Consider the following 16,810-nt stretch of genomic DNA (forward strand, 5'->3'; position numbering starts at 1 on the left):
CAGCGTGCGCGAATAAAATGCATAGAAGCACAGCCGAGATCTGTCTTGAATGGATTCTCCCTTTTGCGTCTTTACTGAACTTTCTCACTGACGCTATGGTCATCAGCTCCCTCCCTGAGCCTACAGCTTGACCTATCACAAGAGACTGGACTCCTACGCTGTCTTGATGAACAGAGATGGAGTGGGAGTGATAGGGAGCGATAAATGATAGAGAGCGGGAGAGAAAGAAAAAGGGAACTAGACGGCTTGCTCAGCCGTGCCGCATGTGATGGGTAAGTGTGACAGCTTTTTTTTTCTTCCAAATGGGACACAAACAGTGGAGAGACATTTAGACCTGCAGGACTCCCAGGCAGCTGAGGAGCAACAATGGGGTCTCTTGTCTGGAGAGGACTGTTTCAGAGTGAAACGAGGGAGAAAGAGAGACCAGCCTAGAGAAGAGGGAGGGGCTAGGGTTGATTAAGTCTGCAGGACACAGGAGGCCGACTGTTTGCTTCCTGAAGCCTTATCGTTATCCCGAGTTTAACCCTTAACGTTAGCAGGGCCAGCCTCCCTCTATTTCTGCTTATCTGTGGAATCTGCAGCATGCCTACTCCATGTATTCCAACCAGTTCCTTTGTGTTCCCCTGAGGTTGCCCGTCGCCATGGGCACAGCGAGGTTTCATCGCCAGGGCGAGAGGAAATGGGTAGTGATGAGAACGGGAAATGCCATTAACCTCTAATGGTGACTGTCATCCCTCTGGATCTCTCTCTTTTTCTCTTTTTTTTATCTCTCTGGATCCCTGTTTCTCGCTCTCTCGCTCTTTCTTCTCTCTCTCTTTCTCTCTGTCTCTTGCGCTCTCTCTGTTTGTGTCCATCTCTCTCTTTCTTTCTCTCTCTCTCTCTCTCTCCCTCTCTCTCTCCCTCTCTCTCTCTCTCTCCCTCTCTCTCTCTCTCTCTCTCTCTCTCTCTCTCTCTCTCTCTCTCTCTCTCTCTCTCTCTCTCTCACAAGACACTCCCTTTATAGAGTAAGACAGTGCCTGTGTGTGTTTTTTATTTCCTCCCTCTTTCTCTCTCTCCTTCGTTTTTATTCTCTCTCTCTGCTGGAGGTTAGGACCAAAAGATGGCAGGCTACCAAGTCCAGGGAATAAAAGCATTCTCCATTTGTTAGTGTCTTGGCTGACATTGTGCGGGAACGTAGGCACACACACGCGCACACATGCACGCACGCACACACACAACCACACACACCGTGCGAGGCTCGTTTTACAATTCTTCGTGAATTGCTGGATCCAAGAGGCCTTCGTTTTTGGCAGGTAGGCTCAAGGTCTTATTGAAGGAGCTGCTGACAGGGTGGCTGATTGGACTAAAGTACGTCCTGCGCTTCACTCCCCCCTGGAACCATAGCCTTGCTTTGTATTCAGTACAGAGGATTCTTAGAGGCTAGGGTACAGACTGAAGCACTTTACTTTTTAAAAGGGTGCTTTCATATATCTATAACGTGGTGCAGCCTATTTCTCTTGTTCCAACGCCCTTCAATAAATACCATCCCGAACGATGCCAGAGAGAAAAGAAACCTTTTTGCTGTGTATTTTACAGGCTGGGATCATATATTTTCCGTCTTGTATGAACACTCCCCTTCATCTCCTACACCCCCCAGAACCCCGGACTCAGATTGTGTGATCGGGCCCTTATCTGGAAGATAAGGTGGGTCCCACCTAAACCAGCTATAAACCGGCCATTCTCCGCTTCCACCCATATCCAATGAAAATATAGGGAAAGTATCTGCCTGAATTTGTATGAAAGAGAGAGAGAAAAATGTAGAATGAGGGAAGCAAAAAGAGGTAGCCAGCAGGGGGTTGAGAATGTGACAGGAAAGAGAGAGGAAGTTGATATCAGAGCGAGAGAGGGAAGGGGAAGAGAATAAGAGAGGCTGGAGAGAGTGCCGGCAGAGAAAGAGCAGAGAGAGAGAGACAGAGCAGTGTTTCAGCTCTCTGTAAGGCTCTCTCGTCAGCCGTGTTTCCAGAAGCAGCAGCATGGGATCTGGGGGCCCCAGTTGGTGCCCTGGAGAAAGAGGGGTTTACATTCAGCCTGTGCCCAGAAACAGGGCCGGCTATTCAGTCCTGCATAACAGCAGAGGGAGGGGACCACAAAGGCCTGTGTCTTCTGTGAGCAGGGGGGTTGGAAGGGGGAGATCATGCCAGCCAGAAACCAGAGGGAGCCCCTTGCAACTTGGAACAGCTACCCAGGCCTGGTCCTTAGCTAGAAGTGAAGTGGCCAATATAGCACTCCTCCCACTCCTCTGCTCAGTCCGGTGCTTGTATGGTAGGGATAGGTCCACTTCTAATCACCCACCCCCCCTGGTAATTCACTCATTTACTGCTCTGGGACGAGGTGTGTCTTTTAAGAGTTCCTCAAGATGTCCATGGTTGCTTGTGATACAGGGTCAGAGGTTGTTACTATTCTTGTGTAAACCGTGTGGCCGCTTTGCACACTCAGTCACACGGGGCAGTCTTACAAATATCAGAGGAGTGGCATCAACAAAAGTGTGGCCATTCACGTCTCCCTCCACGAGGCTCCTGAAGATTTTCTAACAGTTGGAAGTGGTTGAGAATGATTCAAGGCAGAGAGGTAAAACATCTCGCCGGATGTTAAAATGGCTCTTTCGGGAGATGAGGAAAATGTATGCCACGTGTTTCCCGTGTCTCTTTTCTTCAGTGAAAATATTGCTTTTTGCCTCGCTGGCTCATACGCTGTGATTTATCATCTCTCGGACACAAACCGCTGTCAACAAAATGGTGTCTCAGCGCAGCTGTGTGTAATCAAACTCGGGAGATACATCAAGTTAACCCGCCGTGTTTAACCCTGCTCTCAATCACTAGCCCTGTTATTGCCTCCACGTTGGTTACAGCAGGCAGGGCGATGATTCAGCAAACACAGTTTAGGGTTAGTTGTGTTTTTAACAGTATATGTGTGGGGGACGTCTTATTTAATTAGCGCTAATTACGTAATGAAAGATCAGTAGCCTCCTATACCGTAGCGTGGGCTTCACCTCCCAGGCGTATCCCATCAGCCGAGGGGTGAGGGATCCTGATCTCTCTTTCACGATGGTGTAGCTGATAGAGTTCAGTGGCCACCCTGTTGAGTGTCTCCGTCTGTAGATCTATCTGCCGTGACGCTCTGGCACAGACTGTGGCGGTATGAAATATCCCTTTAACAGGTGGAACGGTCAATCTGAAGTCTGTGATTGTATTAGGTTTCGCCCATCATGTCTTCCTCCCCCACATGGCAGTTTAAAAAATAAATATATATATTTTTTATTTAACCTTTATTTAACTAGTCAGTTAAAAACAAATTCTTATTTACAATGACAGCCTACCAAAAGGCCTCCTGCGGGGACGGGGCCTGGGATAAAAAAATATATATAGGTATGTATATATAAATATAGGACAAAACACACATCACATCAGGAGAGACACACTACATAAAGCGAGACCTAAGACAACAACATAACAAGGCAGCAACACATGACATCACAGCATGGTAGCAACACAACATGACAACAACATAGTAGCAACACAACAAGGTAGCAGCACAAAAACATGGTACAATCATTATTGGGCAAAGTCAACAGCACAAAGGGCAAGAAGGTAGAGACAACAATACATCACACAAAGCAGCCACAACTGTCAGTAAGAGTGTCCATGATTGAGTCTTTGAATGAAGAGATGGAGATAAAACTGTCCAGTTTGAGTGTTTGTTGCGGCTCGTTCCAGTCGCTAGCTGCAGCGAGCTGAAAAGAGGAGCGACCCAGGGATGTGTGTGCTTTGTGGACCTTTAACAGAATGTGACTGGCAGAACGGGTGTTGTATGTGGAGAATGAGGGCAGCAGTAGATATCTCAGATGGGGGGGAGTGAGGCCTAAGAGAGGGTATACAGAGATGATCACTTCACAGAAGAGTATAGAGTGCAGTGATGTGTCCTAAAAGGAGCCAATTAGTTACGCTGTTCTGTATGCCTATTAAGCTGCGTTTACACAGGCAGCCCAATTCTGATCTTTTTTGGCCTTTTCACTAATCAGATCAGCTCTGAAAAATCTGATGTGATTGGCCAAAAGACCAATTAGTCGGGAAAAAATTCTGAATTGCAGCCTTAGAAGTGTACACTCTGTATGGTGTTAAGTTTCTCTCTGTCCCTCTCTCAGTCATGGCTGCGGATGTATGGCTACCTACCTCAGGCCAGCAGGCAGATGTCCACCATGCGGTCAGCTCACATCCTTTCCAGTGCCGTCAGCGACATGCAGCGTTTCTACGGCCTGGCGGTCACCGGCGCCATGGACCACGGCACGGTGACGTATGTCACACTTCCTTCCCTGTTGTGCTCTGTCATTACTGCCATCCTAATGCTATTCTCCTGAACCAGACCTCTCTCTCTCTCTCTCTCTGATGCCTATGGGTCCAATCATGGCAATGGATTCATTTCCTAGTTTGTAGTGGATTTGTACAGTGTGAGGGAGACGGAAGGATTTGAGCCTTGGAGTGATAAGTTAATAGGAGTGTGAGGCGGTCTGGGGTGTAAATATCAAATCCCCAACAGGGAGCAATCTTTATTTTTTATTTTGAACCTTTATTTAACTAGGCAAGTCAGTTGAGAGCAAATTCTTATTTACAATGACGTCCTAGGAACAGTGGGTTAACTGCCTTGTTCAGGGGCAGAAGGACAGATTTTTACCTTGTCAGCTCGGGGATTCGATCTAGCAACACTTTCGGTTACTGGCCCAACGCTCTAACCGCTAGGCTACCCCGCCGCCCCGTCTTGAACCCACAGATCAGTTACTGCACATAAAAAACGCATAACCCTTTCTATGGTACGGCATCTGGGCTGGTGTCACGGGCAGTGTATCTCATAAAACCCCAGTGTGACACTGTGTTGAGGAGTGGGGAGTGTAACCCTGACGTCCTCTCCTAGAGCCATGCGGAGGCCGCGCTGTGGAGTCCCAGACAAGTTTGGGGGTCAGATCAAGACCAACGTTCGGCGCAAACGTTATGCACTCACTGGCCACAAATGGAACAAGAGCCACCTCACCTACAGGTAAATAACAGGATTTACTTCACCTTGGTCAATCTTGGTCCATAACCAAATTCCAAATGAGTTTTCATTTGGATCCCTCCTCTTCCCTTGCAGTATACAGAACTACACACCAAAGATCGGGGAGTACAACTCGTATGAGGCCATCCGTAGGGCCTTCAAGGTGTGGCAGAAGGTGACCCCGCTGACCTTCGATGAGATCCCCTACCAGGAGATCAAATACGGCCGCAGGAAGGAGCCTGACATCATGATCTTCTTTGCCTCGGGTTTCCATGGAGACAGCTCACCCTTCGATGGCGAGGGCGGGTTCCTGGCCCACGCCTACTTCCCTGGCCCTGGTATGGGTGGTGACACTCACTTTGACTCTGATGAGCCGTGGACCATCGGCAATGGGAACTTGCAAGGTAGGTGATGGATGTGGATGGACACCGGTCTCTTTAGCGCTACACCAGAACAGTTACCTCTTGTACATTGTTCTAGAATTAAACGCAACGTCCCTGCTTTCCTCTCTCCTCACCTACTTCAGCTGGTTTGTCCCCGCCTTCCACTTGTTCAACCATAGTTGCCACGACAAAACCACATGGTCCCTCATTTTGTAGAGAATTTGTCATGTTTCACTCCTCCATTACCTCCATTAAACTTCAAAGTTAGATGGATGACATCATACTGCTCTTACAAATCCCACCGGCTCTCAAAGCCGTGTTTTAAGGAATGGTAGTATTCTTTCGTTCTAACCCCCCCCTTTCATCCTTTCAATCATTAACCAGAGGAGTCTTGGTGAGTGACTGAGGGTTTTTCCTGCCTTGTGGAGGTGAACGTTGTCATTTCCTGAGCCAATCAGAGCAGAGGCGGGTGGCTGACTCTGCTTGGTGAGGTCAAGAGAGTAGGAGTAAAAGTAAAGGTCAACTAAGTTTTCGTGGCACATTAACGACGTTGTTGGCAAAGCTTAAACACGCTTGACAAGTGTTGTGGTTATTACACACTGATATCCAACAAAGCTGCAAGTCTATTCATTAGGCTCTTAGATGGGGATATGTGCTGCTGTGTTCATTTTAGTGAGGAGGAAGAGAGATAAGTTGGCTCTTCTCCCGAGATGTTTGAAGTCTGTGAGCCACATGGTTGTCAGGGTTACCTTACAGAGACTTCTTTCTTCCTCTCTCTCTCTCTCTCTCTCTCTCTCTCTCTCTCTCTCTCTCTCTCTCTCTCTCTCTCTCTCTCTCTCTCTCTCTTTCTCTATATCCTGTGGTATATTTTTAGAGTAACGTGGATGTGCAGATAGCTTGCTAAGTCACAGGTTGTGGTTGGAGGAGAAGCTGGAAGGGGAGGGGATGAGAGCATGGAGCTGGCAAAAGGAGGAATCCCGAACAGCTCAACTCCCTCAGATGACAGAAGCCATATGACATAATGTTGTCTGTCAATATAATAGAGTGATCCCTACAGACATCTCACTAACCACCCGCAGCCTCCCTTTCAGACAGGATGGCCCACAGATCAGGTTAAATGTCGATTAATACTGGAATGGAATAATGTGTCATTTGCTGGGAAAGTACCATGCCATAACTTGGACCCAACTTAAAAGGCGAACCTATAGGATAGGTCAATTAAATTCAAGGCGATTTCCATCTGCTTTTTTTTTTTTGCGGGTGTCCACAGGATGTTCTTTGTGGAGGGCGGTTGAAGTGGCGGTCACTGTGTCACAGATGTGTTCTCTGTTGCAGTGACAATGCATCACTGTCGTTCTGTGTAGGACAACGGCAGGCTTTGATTAGGGTACGAGGAGTGCGTGTCTTGATGCTTATCAGAAGACATTAGACCGACCGCTTTATCGCCTGAGCGCACCATTAACACCATTAAAAACCCTGAACAAGCCCATTTTTCTGCGTTGACTTCACAACCCCAATGGGAGGAGCTACTGCCCCACCGCCATGTAGTCTCAGTTAGAATGACGTAACTGTGTTCCTCACTTGGCCAGCTCTGGGGAACAATAACCAGGGTCAAAATGGGAAAACCCCTTAACTCCCCCCCCAACCCCCACCTCCAACCCAACCCCCAACTAAAACCCAAATCCCCAGGTCCACCCCCAGCTCCAACCCCAACCCTAGCCCCAGGTCCAACCCCATCCCTTGCCCCAGGTCCAACCCCAGGTCCACCCCCAGCTCCAACCCTAGCCCCAGGTCCAACCCCAGGTCCAACCCCAGGTCCACCCCCAGCTCCAACCCTAGCCCCCGGTCCAGCTCCATCCCTTGCCCCAGGTCCAACCCTAGCCCCAGCCCCAGCTCCACACAGCTCCAGCCCCGAGCTCTCCAAGTCAACACACGGTTAGTTAGCGTGTGGAGAGAGAGGATGAATAAAGACACGTTGGGTGAGATGCTGCCTGAATGGCCCGAATCGCTCGTTGTCTGCCATTCCCTCCTGGGTGATACCAGTAACTCTGTTAGCACTTCCTGCTTGTGGCCACAGCTCAGGTCATTGCTCTTCTCACTTTACTCACTCGCTGTCTATTTTAGGTTAAGTCGTGACGAGGTGTATACTTCTTAAGTGCCTTGAGTATGATAATGACTATCCTCCTTTCTCTCTCTTTCGGTCTCGCTCTCTCTGTCTCTCTCTATATATATCTCTCTCTCTTCTCTCTCTCCAGGTAATGATTTGTTCCTTGTTGCGGTACATGAGCTGGGCCATGCCCTGGGCCTGGAACACTCCAACAACCCAATGGCCATCATGGCTCCTTTCTACCAGTGGATGGAAACGGACGACTTTCAACTGCCTGAGGATGACCTCAGAGGAATACAACAGATATATGGTAAGTTGGGCCTCCGCCACAAAACTACTGGTATATGGACCTGATAATGTTGGCTGTAAGAGCTTTGGTTTTCAGTGTTTTAGTCTGATTTGGGCACTGCAGTATAACTGTATAAGAGTGGGGAGTTCCAGCCCTGGGCACCCCTGTGTTTGGAACCCTGATTGAAGCTGGAATAGTCTGAGGTCTGTGTTTCCACTCTACATGCCTCCTTCCCACTGCTCTAAGTGGAAAATCAGCCTGCTGACTCACATATCCACTTATCTAGCTTGGGCAAAACCAGGACACAGCTACCAATTATGAGATCAGTTGGAGGACAAATCTCTGAGCCCTTGATTTCCTTTTAGGATTTTGGAGTGGAGAGTAGCCTCTAACTGCTTTTATTTCATGCGTTTATCACTTTATCTTCTTTAGGTCAGCCAGACGGTACACCCACCCAGGCTCTTCCCACTGTCACTCCTCGCCGGCCAGCCCAGCCAGACCCCAAACCCCCCAACTCTCCACCCAACTCTCCACCCAACTCTCCCCCCAAGTCACCCCCCAACTCTCCTCCCAACACTCCCCCCAGATCTCCCCCTAACTCTCCCCCCAACGCCCCACCCCGGAGGCCAGACAAGCCCCGCACGACTGACCGCCCAGACCACTACGGCCCAAACATCTGTGAAGGAAACTTCGACGCGGTCACCATGCTCAGGGGAGAGATGTTTGTGTTCAAGGTGAGGACCTCACACTGCCCCCTACACATATGAAATGAGTTGATTCAGTCTCAGCGCGGCTGCAAGGAACAGATGCTCTTGGACGGTTGCATGACCTACATACAGTACTGTCACTAGCTGGCTATCACCTGGTTACTCGACCGTGCACCTTAGAGGCTGCTGCCCTATGTACATAGTCACGGAATACGGGTCACTTTAATAATGATTACATACTGTTTTACCCACTTCATATGTATATACTATATTCTAGTCAAGACCATCCTATTTAACTATTGCTGTACATATACTATTTTTCAGATATACTACATATTCTATCCATATACTGTCTATGGTCTATACATACCGTCACATTTATACAAATGCATTTATAATTATACTCCATAATCCGACATTGCTCGTCCTAATATTTCTATATTTCTTAATTCCATAATTTAACTTTTTAGATTTGTGTGTATTGTTGGATATTACTGCCCTGTTGGAGCTAGGAACACAATAATTTCCCCACAGACGCAATAGCATCTGCTAAATATGTGACCAATCAAATTTGATTTGATCTAGTAGGTCATTTGATCAAAGGCTGGTCTTATTGCAGCCAGTGGGCGTGATAACCACGATGCTGTCTGTCTGTGTCTCTAGTGCAGTAAAAGCTGTTATACCCAGGTTAGTCTTCCCTGTGGCTCAGTTGGTAAAGCATGGTGTTTGCAACGCCAGGGTTGTGGGTTCGATTCCCACGGGGGGCCAGTATGAAAAAAAAAATGCATTTAATGAAATGTATGCATTCTCTACTGTAAGTCGCTCTGGATAAGAGTGTCTGCTAAATGACTAAAATGTAAATGTTAGTTGCATCTGGAGAGCCTTATGGGCAGGTGGTTCAGGGCCTGGGTTCAATTGGGCCCTAAGCAGGCTGTAAAACCCCAGACTCGTTCTATTTTATGACATGGAGCTCAGTAAAGAGCAGAGGAACAGGTCTCAGTTGTGCCTTAACAACTGCAGGACCAACCAGTCCAGGGCTGCGGAGATGGCTCTCATTTGAACCATTTGTTAGGCCATTTGCCGACAGCTGGAGAGAATTTCACTGTTTATGCTTCAGTTGATGTGGTCAACTCTTCTCTTTTGTATGAAAAGAGCCGGTGCTTGACTTGGGCAGGTGCTCGCCGGAGCTGAGTACCGGCACCTAAAATGTTTTACTGCTTAAGCTCCTGCACTTCATTTAGAATATTAGCTCAAAGGTATCTAGCACCTAAATATAAATATAAACAGGGCAGGCTCCTATTTCAGTCCAAGTCAAGCACTGAAAAGAGCCACGTTCCCTCTACTGCACTCCTCTTACTTCCGGGTGGATCTACATAAGTTGGATGTCTCTTTTTTCCCCAAGAACTGTCATTTGCCTTTTCAGTTATCTGTCTCTCTGTCCAACTGTCTCTGTGGGAGAGGGCAGAGGAGGTGTACACGACAGACACCATAGAGTTGGAGGGGTGTGAAGATATGAGAGCAGGGGGGAAAAGAGTCATCTTTGACTGTGCTGTGCTCTTTTGACATCGCGCTTTATTTGAAGTAGTATGCATTAGCTTTACGGCAGACTGTAGCTCCACAAGGCCGTCTCCTGCTCATGCCCTCAGCCTATTTTAGGAAAGGTACCATCGAGCCCAGACTGTCTCTGACATTGAGTAGCGTTCACTGAAAGTCATATCTTTTTCCTCTTGTGCTCCTGTGAGGCTCCACAGTCAGTACATTTGACTTGTGCGGGTGTTTTTTTTTCTTCTTCAGAATCGTAATTACACTTCTCTCATCTCTCTTCTCTTCCTGCCTCTCCATGTTGGAGTAGATTGGATGCAGGGCAGGTCTGCTTTAAATTATGTTCTGTTCACCAACAGGCTGCGCTTCCCCGCTTGAAGGACAAAGACAAGAGCTGCTGCCAGGAAGATGCAACTCTTAGCTTTTACCATTAATGCTGACAGCCAATGCTATTAACTTACCGCTAATGAATGAGTTTGCAGATCTGTGAGGTCGTTTTTGGAAAGCACTCCTAGTCCTACACTGAGAGGACGATATCCCTCTTGTACCGTTTCAGACATGTTTTGTGCTGACTTAAAACAAACAGAACAGTTCAATCAGTTGAACTACTTTATTTAAAAGTCCAACTCGTAAAAACGCTCCTCGTGCAACATGCAGCAAGCCCAAACCAGTTCCTACAGTAATTGGACACGCGATATGCTCAGTGCTGTGGTCGTGGGTATTAATAGCCTTCTAGCATTGCCTTTAGTTATTTCATTGTCCGTTCTGGCAGGCTTGTCATGTAGTGCAGGCTTTCGGATGCGCTTGGGAGCCCCGACCACCTGGCACCAGGCTTCTCCTGAACCCCAAACGCTGCTGGAACAGAGCCTGTGTTAAAGTCAGGTGACGGAGAGAGTACGGGCTAACAGCTGTTTCCCCCACCTTTTAAATGGAACTCAATGTGCCCTCTCTTTCTCTTTCTATAGACTGGACCCTGCCCTCTCTTTTAGACACTGCAGACTGTGCCATGGTGGTGAAATGGAAGGGGGGAGTGTGTGGCGTGGAGAGGGGTGGTGGGGGGGTTAGTGGATGTAGAGGAGGAGGGGGGGTGGGGGCTGGGTGTTAGAACAGACGGTTTTAATTTAGAGGCCCTTGGCTGCGTTCCTGGGTCTGGTTTCTATATTAGACAGATCTGAAGTAATCTCAAGCTCTGGGCCTGAGCCAACGAGATGGAGGGAATGTGAAGGTCAAGCTCGGACGCCCACCGCACCATGTGACTAGGGACTTACTGAGGACACACTGACAGAGAGAGAGAGAGAGAGAGAGAGAGAGAGAGAGAGAGAGAGCGAGCGAGCGAGCATGTGTGCGCAGATGTGTATGTAGTGTATGTAGTGTATGCGTACGTTATTGAAGTATTTCTCCTATTGATTGATCCAAACTGTTGAACGTGGCTGTGAAGACTTCCTCCTCCAGGCAATGTGCTGAACAGGCTCTGATAGAGAGGAGAGGTTCAGGAACTATCGGGCACATGGCCCATCATGTTTGGCACTCTCTGTTCCTCTCTCCCATAATGTTTCTGCAGTTTAATGATTGCGCGATGGTACTAAACTGCTGATACGCAGTGTTGCCTCCATATCTGCTGTGCAGGCAGCAGCTCCCAGCTAGGTCTGGAGCTCCAGAGAGCCATGCCACAGGCAGGCAGGGTCAGAGGTTAGAGGTCAGGCTGAGCAGTAGAGCTCCAGTGGATGTGCCCTCTAACGTCTCTCCCCGCTCTTTCCTGACAGGGCCGCTGGTTCTGGAGGGTGCGGAGGAACAGGGTCCTGGACAACTACCCAATGCCCATTGGTCACTTCTGGAGGGGACTGCCTGGGGACATCGATGCAGCCTACGAGAGACACGATGGGAAATTTGTCTTCTTTAAAGGTGTTTGTACTCTCCTAATCGTTGTACCGCGCGTGTACGCACACGTAAGACTACAAGCAGGCGCGGAGGCATACATACGAACGCACACACGCGTGCGCACACACACACAGTTAGTCATTGTTGTTTTTTATTTTATTTGGGTTAAACAGAGGAGAAATAGTCCAACTCAGAGGACTGGTCTAGTGGTTAATGTGTTGAAGTAGCAGCAATGACAAAACAACTGAAAGCTTTGGTTACACTATAATGAAGCATTGTTGCTCATACTAAAATAGATTCACAAACATTGTTTCAGTCCTCTGTGTGTGTAGCGTGTGTATTTTCTTTTTACGCTAGTGTGCCTTGGAGATTAAACCTAAAGCTGTTAGTATTTTCCACATTACAATTTAATTACAGTTGAGTAGTGAGTGAACAATGCTAATTCCACATTAACACTTGTTTTTGCAGATAGTAAGTGTTCCTTGATCTCCACATTCACTTTAGCATGGATCCCCAAATGTATTGTAACCTCGAATAGTATATTACGGACAAACAGTCTTTGCATTGATCGAAGAGATTATGTTTCTGTCTAAATGGAAAAGATAATGACATCGTCAAGTTGAAATGGGAGGACTGGAGATCCCTGGAGTTTTGCGCTGAAATGCAATTCGGATTGGGCTAGACATGAGACCTCCTTGGTGGCAGTGAATGCCCATTGGCTCGAGCTGTAATACTCCCCAGACTCCTCATTCGGTCACAACTACCTCGTTCCTCCCTGCACCGTTGCCCTAGAAACCGTCCCATGCCCCCAAACACTTTAGGTTTTAACTTTCATTTAGATCATTTTCCCTCATTAGGTTGACATAAAAAGTGCTTTTGAGGCTATAAGATTTTTTTGCCCAGACTTCATTGCGGTTTTCTATTGATTTCCCCCCACCTCCTCCTCAATTGTTAAACCACAAATGTAATAATATCCTTAGGAGAACCTACTCAATATGATTTTGTCTGTAGAGGTTATTATAGATCCCGCTGGCATCACTTTGTTCCATGAATTTTGTAACCAGAAACGGTGAAAGACAGACGAAGATAGCGAAAACCGCTTTTTGGGGAGATATTTGAGCTGTAGCTCTTTAAGACAGCTGGCTCTCCCTGAGAAAGTCTTCAGGGCAAATGATGTCATTGGCAAGGCCTTCTGAAATTTGGATGACAGCCATAGGAAAGAAACTGAAGGGACCAAAAGTTGGCCTGCAACATCTGGCAGATGTGAGTGAGAGAGTTGCGTCAGCCGTTTGTCTCCAGATGCTGACTGCGAAGGTTTTGTTTTCAGTGTAGAACTGGGCCAGGAGAATAGAAAGCAGGGCACGCGGATGGTGCCTCTGTGTCTAACATACTGTAAAACAATAATAAAAAAAACGACTTGCCATGTCCTCCACTCTAACCACTTCAAATGCGTTATATCTAACCAAAGCTGTGCATAAACACAATTTCACTCTCTATAATGTCCATTATTGGTGCACGCTAGCCAGCAAATAAACAAGACTGTAATGTAATGACGGGTTAACCGTTTCCATAGCGATCTCCAGGTTCATGAGTGGTAGCTGTTGGAAAGGGAAAGTCCCTATGCTCCACAAAGGGCCGTTAACCATGAATGCCTTTCTCCCTCCCTCTTTCTCTCCATCCCTCCCTCCCGAATGATCATGTCCCACCCATCTCCTTGACGTGTCTGTTCCCCCACCCCTCCTACACCACTGTACTTCTCCTCTCCTCCCCCTTCCTCTCCTCCACCTGTAGGGAATAAGTACTGGTTGTTCAGGGAGGCAAACCTGGAGCCTGGTTACCCCCAGGAGCTGACAGACTACGGAAGGGACATCCCCTATGACAAGATAGAGACAGCCATCTGGTGGGAACCATCAGGTTTCACATACTTCTTCAAAGGAGACTGGTAAGGAAGGGACTCTCCCAGCTATCTGTGAATTGTGGCCCTTTTCCATGTTGACAGAAGGAGTTTCCATCATGTGTTCACTACTGTAAATTGTCTTTTATTTTTTGGGGCTACGGAATATGTTTTTGCACGATTACGATCACATAATCTCTTGGCGTGTGCTGACTGCTTTTTTTGGGGGGCTTAGAAGACACATACACCCTGAGTTCTACATGAATGCCTGATTTAACATACGTGCTGTATAGTGGTTTAACATACTGTTATTCTCTCCCTCTCGTCTCTAGGTACTGGCGCTTTAACGAACAGTCCCGTGCGGTAGACAAGGACTACCCCAAGCCAATCAGTGTGTGGGGCTCTGCGGTCCCGTCCTCTCCCAAGGGGGCTTTCCTCAGCGATGATGGAGGTGAGAGAGGCGAGAGTGAGGCCAAGAGAATGCCAGTAATGAACACTCTTAACAAAGGAGGGTGGGTCTGGTCAATCAGAGAGAGAGAGAGAGAGAGAGAGAGGGGGAGAGAGGGATGGAGAGAGAAAAGAGCGCTTAGTATAAGGTTATTTACATTTACATTTTAGTCATTTAGCTGACGCTCTTATCCAGAGCGACTTACAGTAGTGAATGCATACATTTCATCCTTTTTTTTTCTCTCCGTACTGGTCCCCCGTGGGAATCGAACCCCCAACCCTGGCGTTGCAAACACCATATGAGTAGGGTGTTTGTAGTAGTTTATGAGCTGAGTAGGGGGAAAAGTAACATTATCTTGAAAGGATGAAGAATTTTTTTTTTTTTTTGCTGTCTTCCTTTTCCCCAGAACCGTACTGTGTTTACTGTCCCAATCAATGCCGTGGATAAGTATTTGATTATCATAATAGTGTATTTAGTACATAACATTCTGCCCCTGTCTTCCCCTCCCAGCTTATACATATTTCTACAAGGGATCCAAATACTGGAAGTTTGACAACCACCGGATGAAGAGTGAGCCGGGCTACCCTAAATCCATCCTGAGGGACTTCATGGGCTGCAGCGTGGACCTGGACCCAGACAGAGACAGGGACACCGACGCAGGCCGCAAGGTCCCCGACGTGGATCGCCCGCCCTTCAACCCTGACGCAGGCCGGGACAAGGAGAAGGACAAGGAGCGGGACAAGGATCAGGGCCGTACCAACGATGTAGACTATAAGGACGAGAGAGAAGAGGAGACCAACGAGGTGGACGTGGTGCTGAAGATCGACGAGAGCGAGACGCGCACTATGAACATCATCATGGTGACAGTACCCCTGGTCCTGGTGCTGTGCATCCTGGGACTGATCTACGCCATCATCAACACACTGAAGAGGAAAGGAACTCCCAAACTTCTGGTCCACTGCAAACGCTCCATGCAGGACTGGGTGTGACCTCTGACCCACTTAATACCCCCCCACAACCTGAACCCTACGCTCATTCATCTATCTTCTCATCCAAAACATGGTAGTAGAGACATACGTGCAAATACATACACACACACACGATGCACACACACACGCACACACACACACACACACAGCAAACATAAACACATACACATAACTCGTTCCCCTCCCATGGTGCTCTACCCAATGAGTTGACTGTAGTCTATTTATATCAGAAAGTTTGCACATTGTTTTTTGTTTTTGTTTGGTTCATATTGTGTGTGTGTCTTTTTTTCTAAACCAGGAAGTGTCTGCATTATTCTCTCTCTCCGCCCGTTACAGTGGGTTTCTCTGAGATAACTTCCATCTGGTTTTTGGATTAGCCTTTGAAAGGAAAACAGAGACAAAACAGAGCGATAGAGAGAGAGACTGCAGCACAGAATGAAGGGAGTGAAGGAGGTTTGATTCTGTGAAAAGCAGAGAGCCCCCCCTCCCTCTCCCACTCCTCCCTCCCTCCCACTTCCTCCCTCACTCAGGACTCCTTCAGCTGAACCAGGCCTACTGCACGTCAGGTATCAACAGGAGAGAGATCAGTGTAAATAGTGTCACTTTTGAACTGCAACTCACCCAATGCCTTTTATTACTACACCTTCCATGTTGAACAGCCACTAACTGAACTTTTGGTTTTCTCATCTGTTTTTAATTCAAGGGCACCATGGATGATATTGGAAATCTTGTCCATACTTTATAGACAACTTTCACAAATGTTTGGCTTATTCAACCAAACACGGTCCCGTGGTGCCTTTTTAATTTCTAACCTTGTTTCGGTCCTATTAACCGTGGCAATGAGAGTTTGAGTTGTTATGATAGGGAGGGGTTGGAAAAGAAAGGTGCTTCTTTCCTATTATTTTTTTTTAAGACAAAGGCAATTCACTGTGAAATGACTCTGTGTGGGACTTGGAGGAGCAGTTGAGGTACTGAGGTAGGAGAGAGACAGGGGGTATTGAATGAATATCCACTGGGCAAAAACTAATTGAATCAATGTTGTTTCCACATCATTTCAATGTGAGGATGTTGAATCAATGTGGAAAACTGATTGGATTTGCAAAAAGTCATCAACGTAAGGGAATGACATTTTTCCACCAAACGTTTAACCTAAATCCAACCCAGCTAGCACATTTGGTTCCTTGGAAGTTGTAGGAACAGAAGTTTTTGGTTATCCATTGATTCTGGGAAAGAAGCCATACGTTTCCTGAATAGTAAAACGGAATGTCTTTTAAACGTTCTGAGAATGGAAGTGAACATTTTGCCTGTTCTGGGAATGTTAATTTTTCGGTTGCAGGGAGGTTGTGAGAACATTTTACTATGGTTCCCTGAAAGTTGTCCTGTGAGGTTTTATTAATGTTCTGAGGTGGAAATTATAGGTTATTTGAAGGTAATTAAATAAAGTTCTGGGAATAAGACTTTTAATACTACTGCTAGCTTAGGTTAACTGTTTTGAACTCCAACCACAGA

The 16,810-nt window shown here is 47.2% G+C and overlaps 1 protein-coding gene across 1 annotated transcript in view; it reads left to right on the plus strand.

The window, feature by feature from the left end:
* Nucleotides 1–16,324, plus strand: part of LOC115167475 (matrix metalloproteinase-15) — a 20,140-nt gene extending 3,816 nt beyond the window's left edge. Inside the window, exons 2-10 of the mRNA XM_029721913.1 lie at nt 4,181–4,329; nt 4,945–5,067; nt 5,161–5,468; nt 7,703–7,864; nt 8,276–8,577; nt 11,856–11,994; nt 13,762–13,912; nt 14,197–14,315; nt 14,823–16,324. Coding sequence (XP_029577773.1) covers nt 4,181–4,329; nt 4,945–5,067; nt 5,161–5,468; nt 7,703–7,864; nt 8,276–8,577; nt 11,856–11,994; nt 13,762–13,912; nt 14,197–14,315; nt 14,823–15,301 — 1,932 coding nt within the window. The 3' untranslated portion in view covers nt 15,302–16,324. The remainder of the gene's footprint in view (nt 1–4,180; nt 4,330–4,944; nt 5,068–5,160; nt 5,469–7,702; nt 7,865–8,275; nt 8,578–11,855; nt 11,995–13,761; nt 13,913–14,196; nt 14,316–14,822) is intronic.
* Nucleotides 16,325–16,810: the final 486 nt, after the last annotated feature.

The sequence above is a fragment of the Salmo trutta genome, chromosome 29 (assembly GCF_901001165.1).
Source record: "Salmo trutta chromosome 29, fSalTru1.1, whole genome shotgun sequence".
Classification (NCBI taxonomy): Eukaryota; Metazoa; Chordata; class Actinopteri; order Salmoniformes; family Salmonidae; genus Salmo; species Salmo trutta.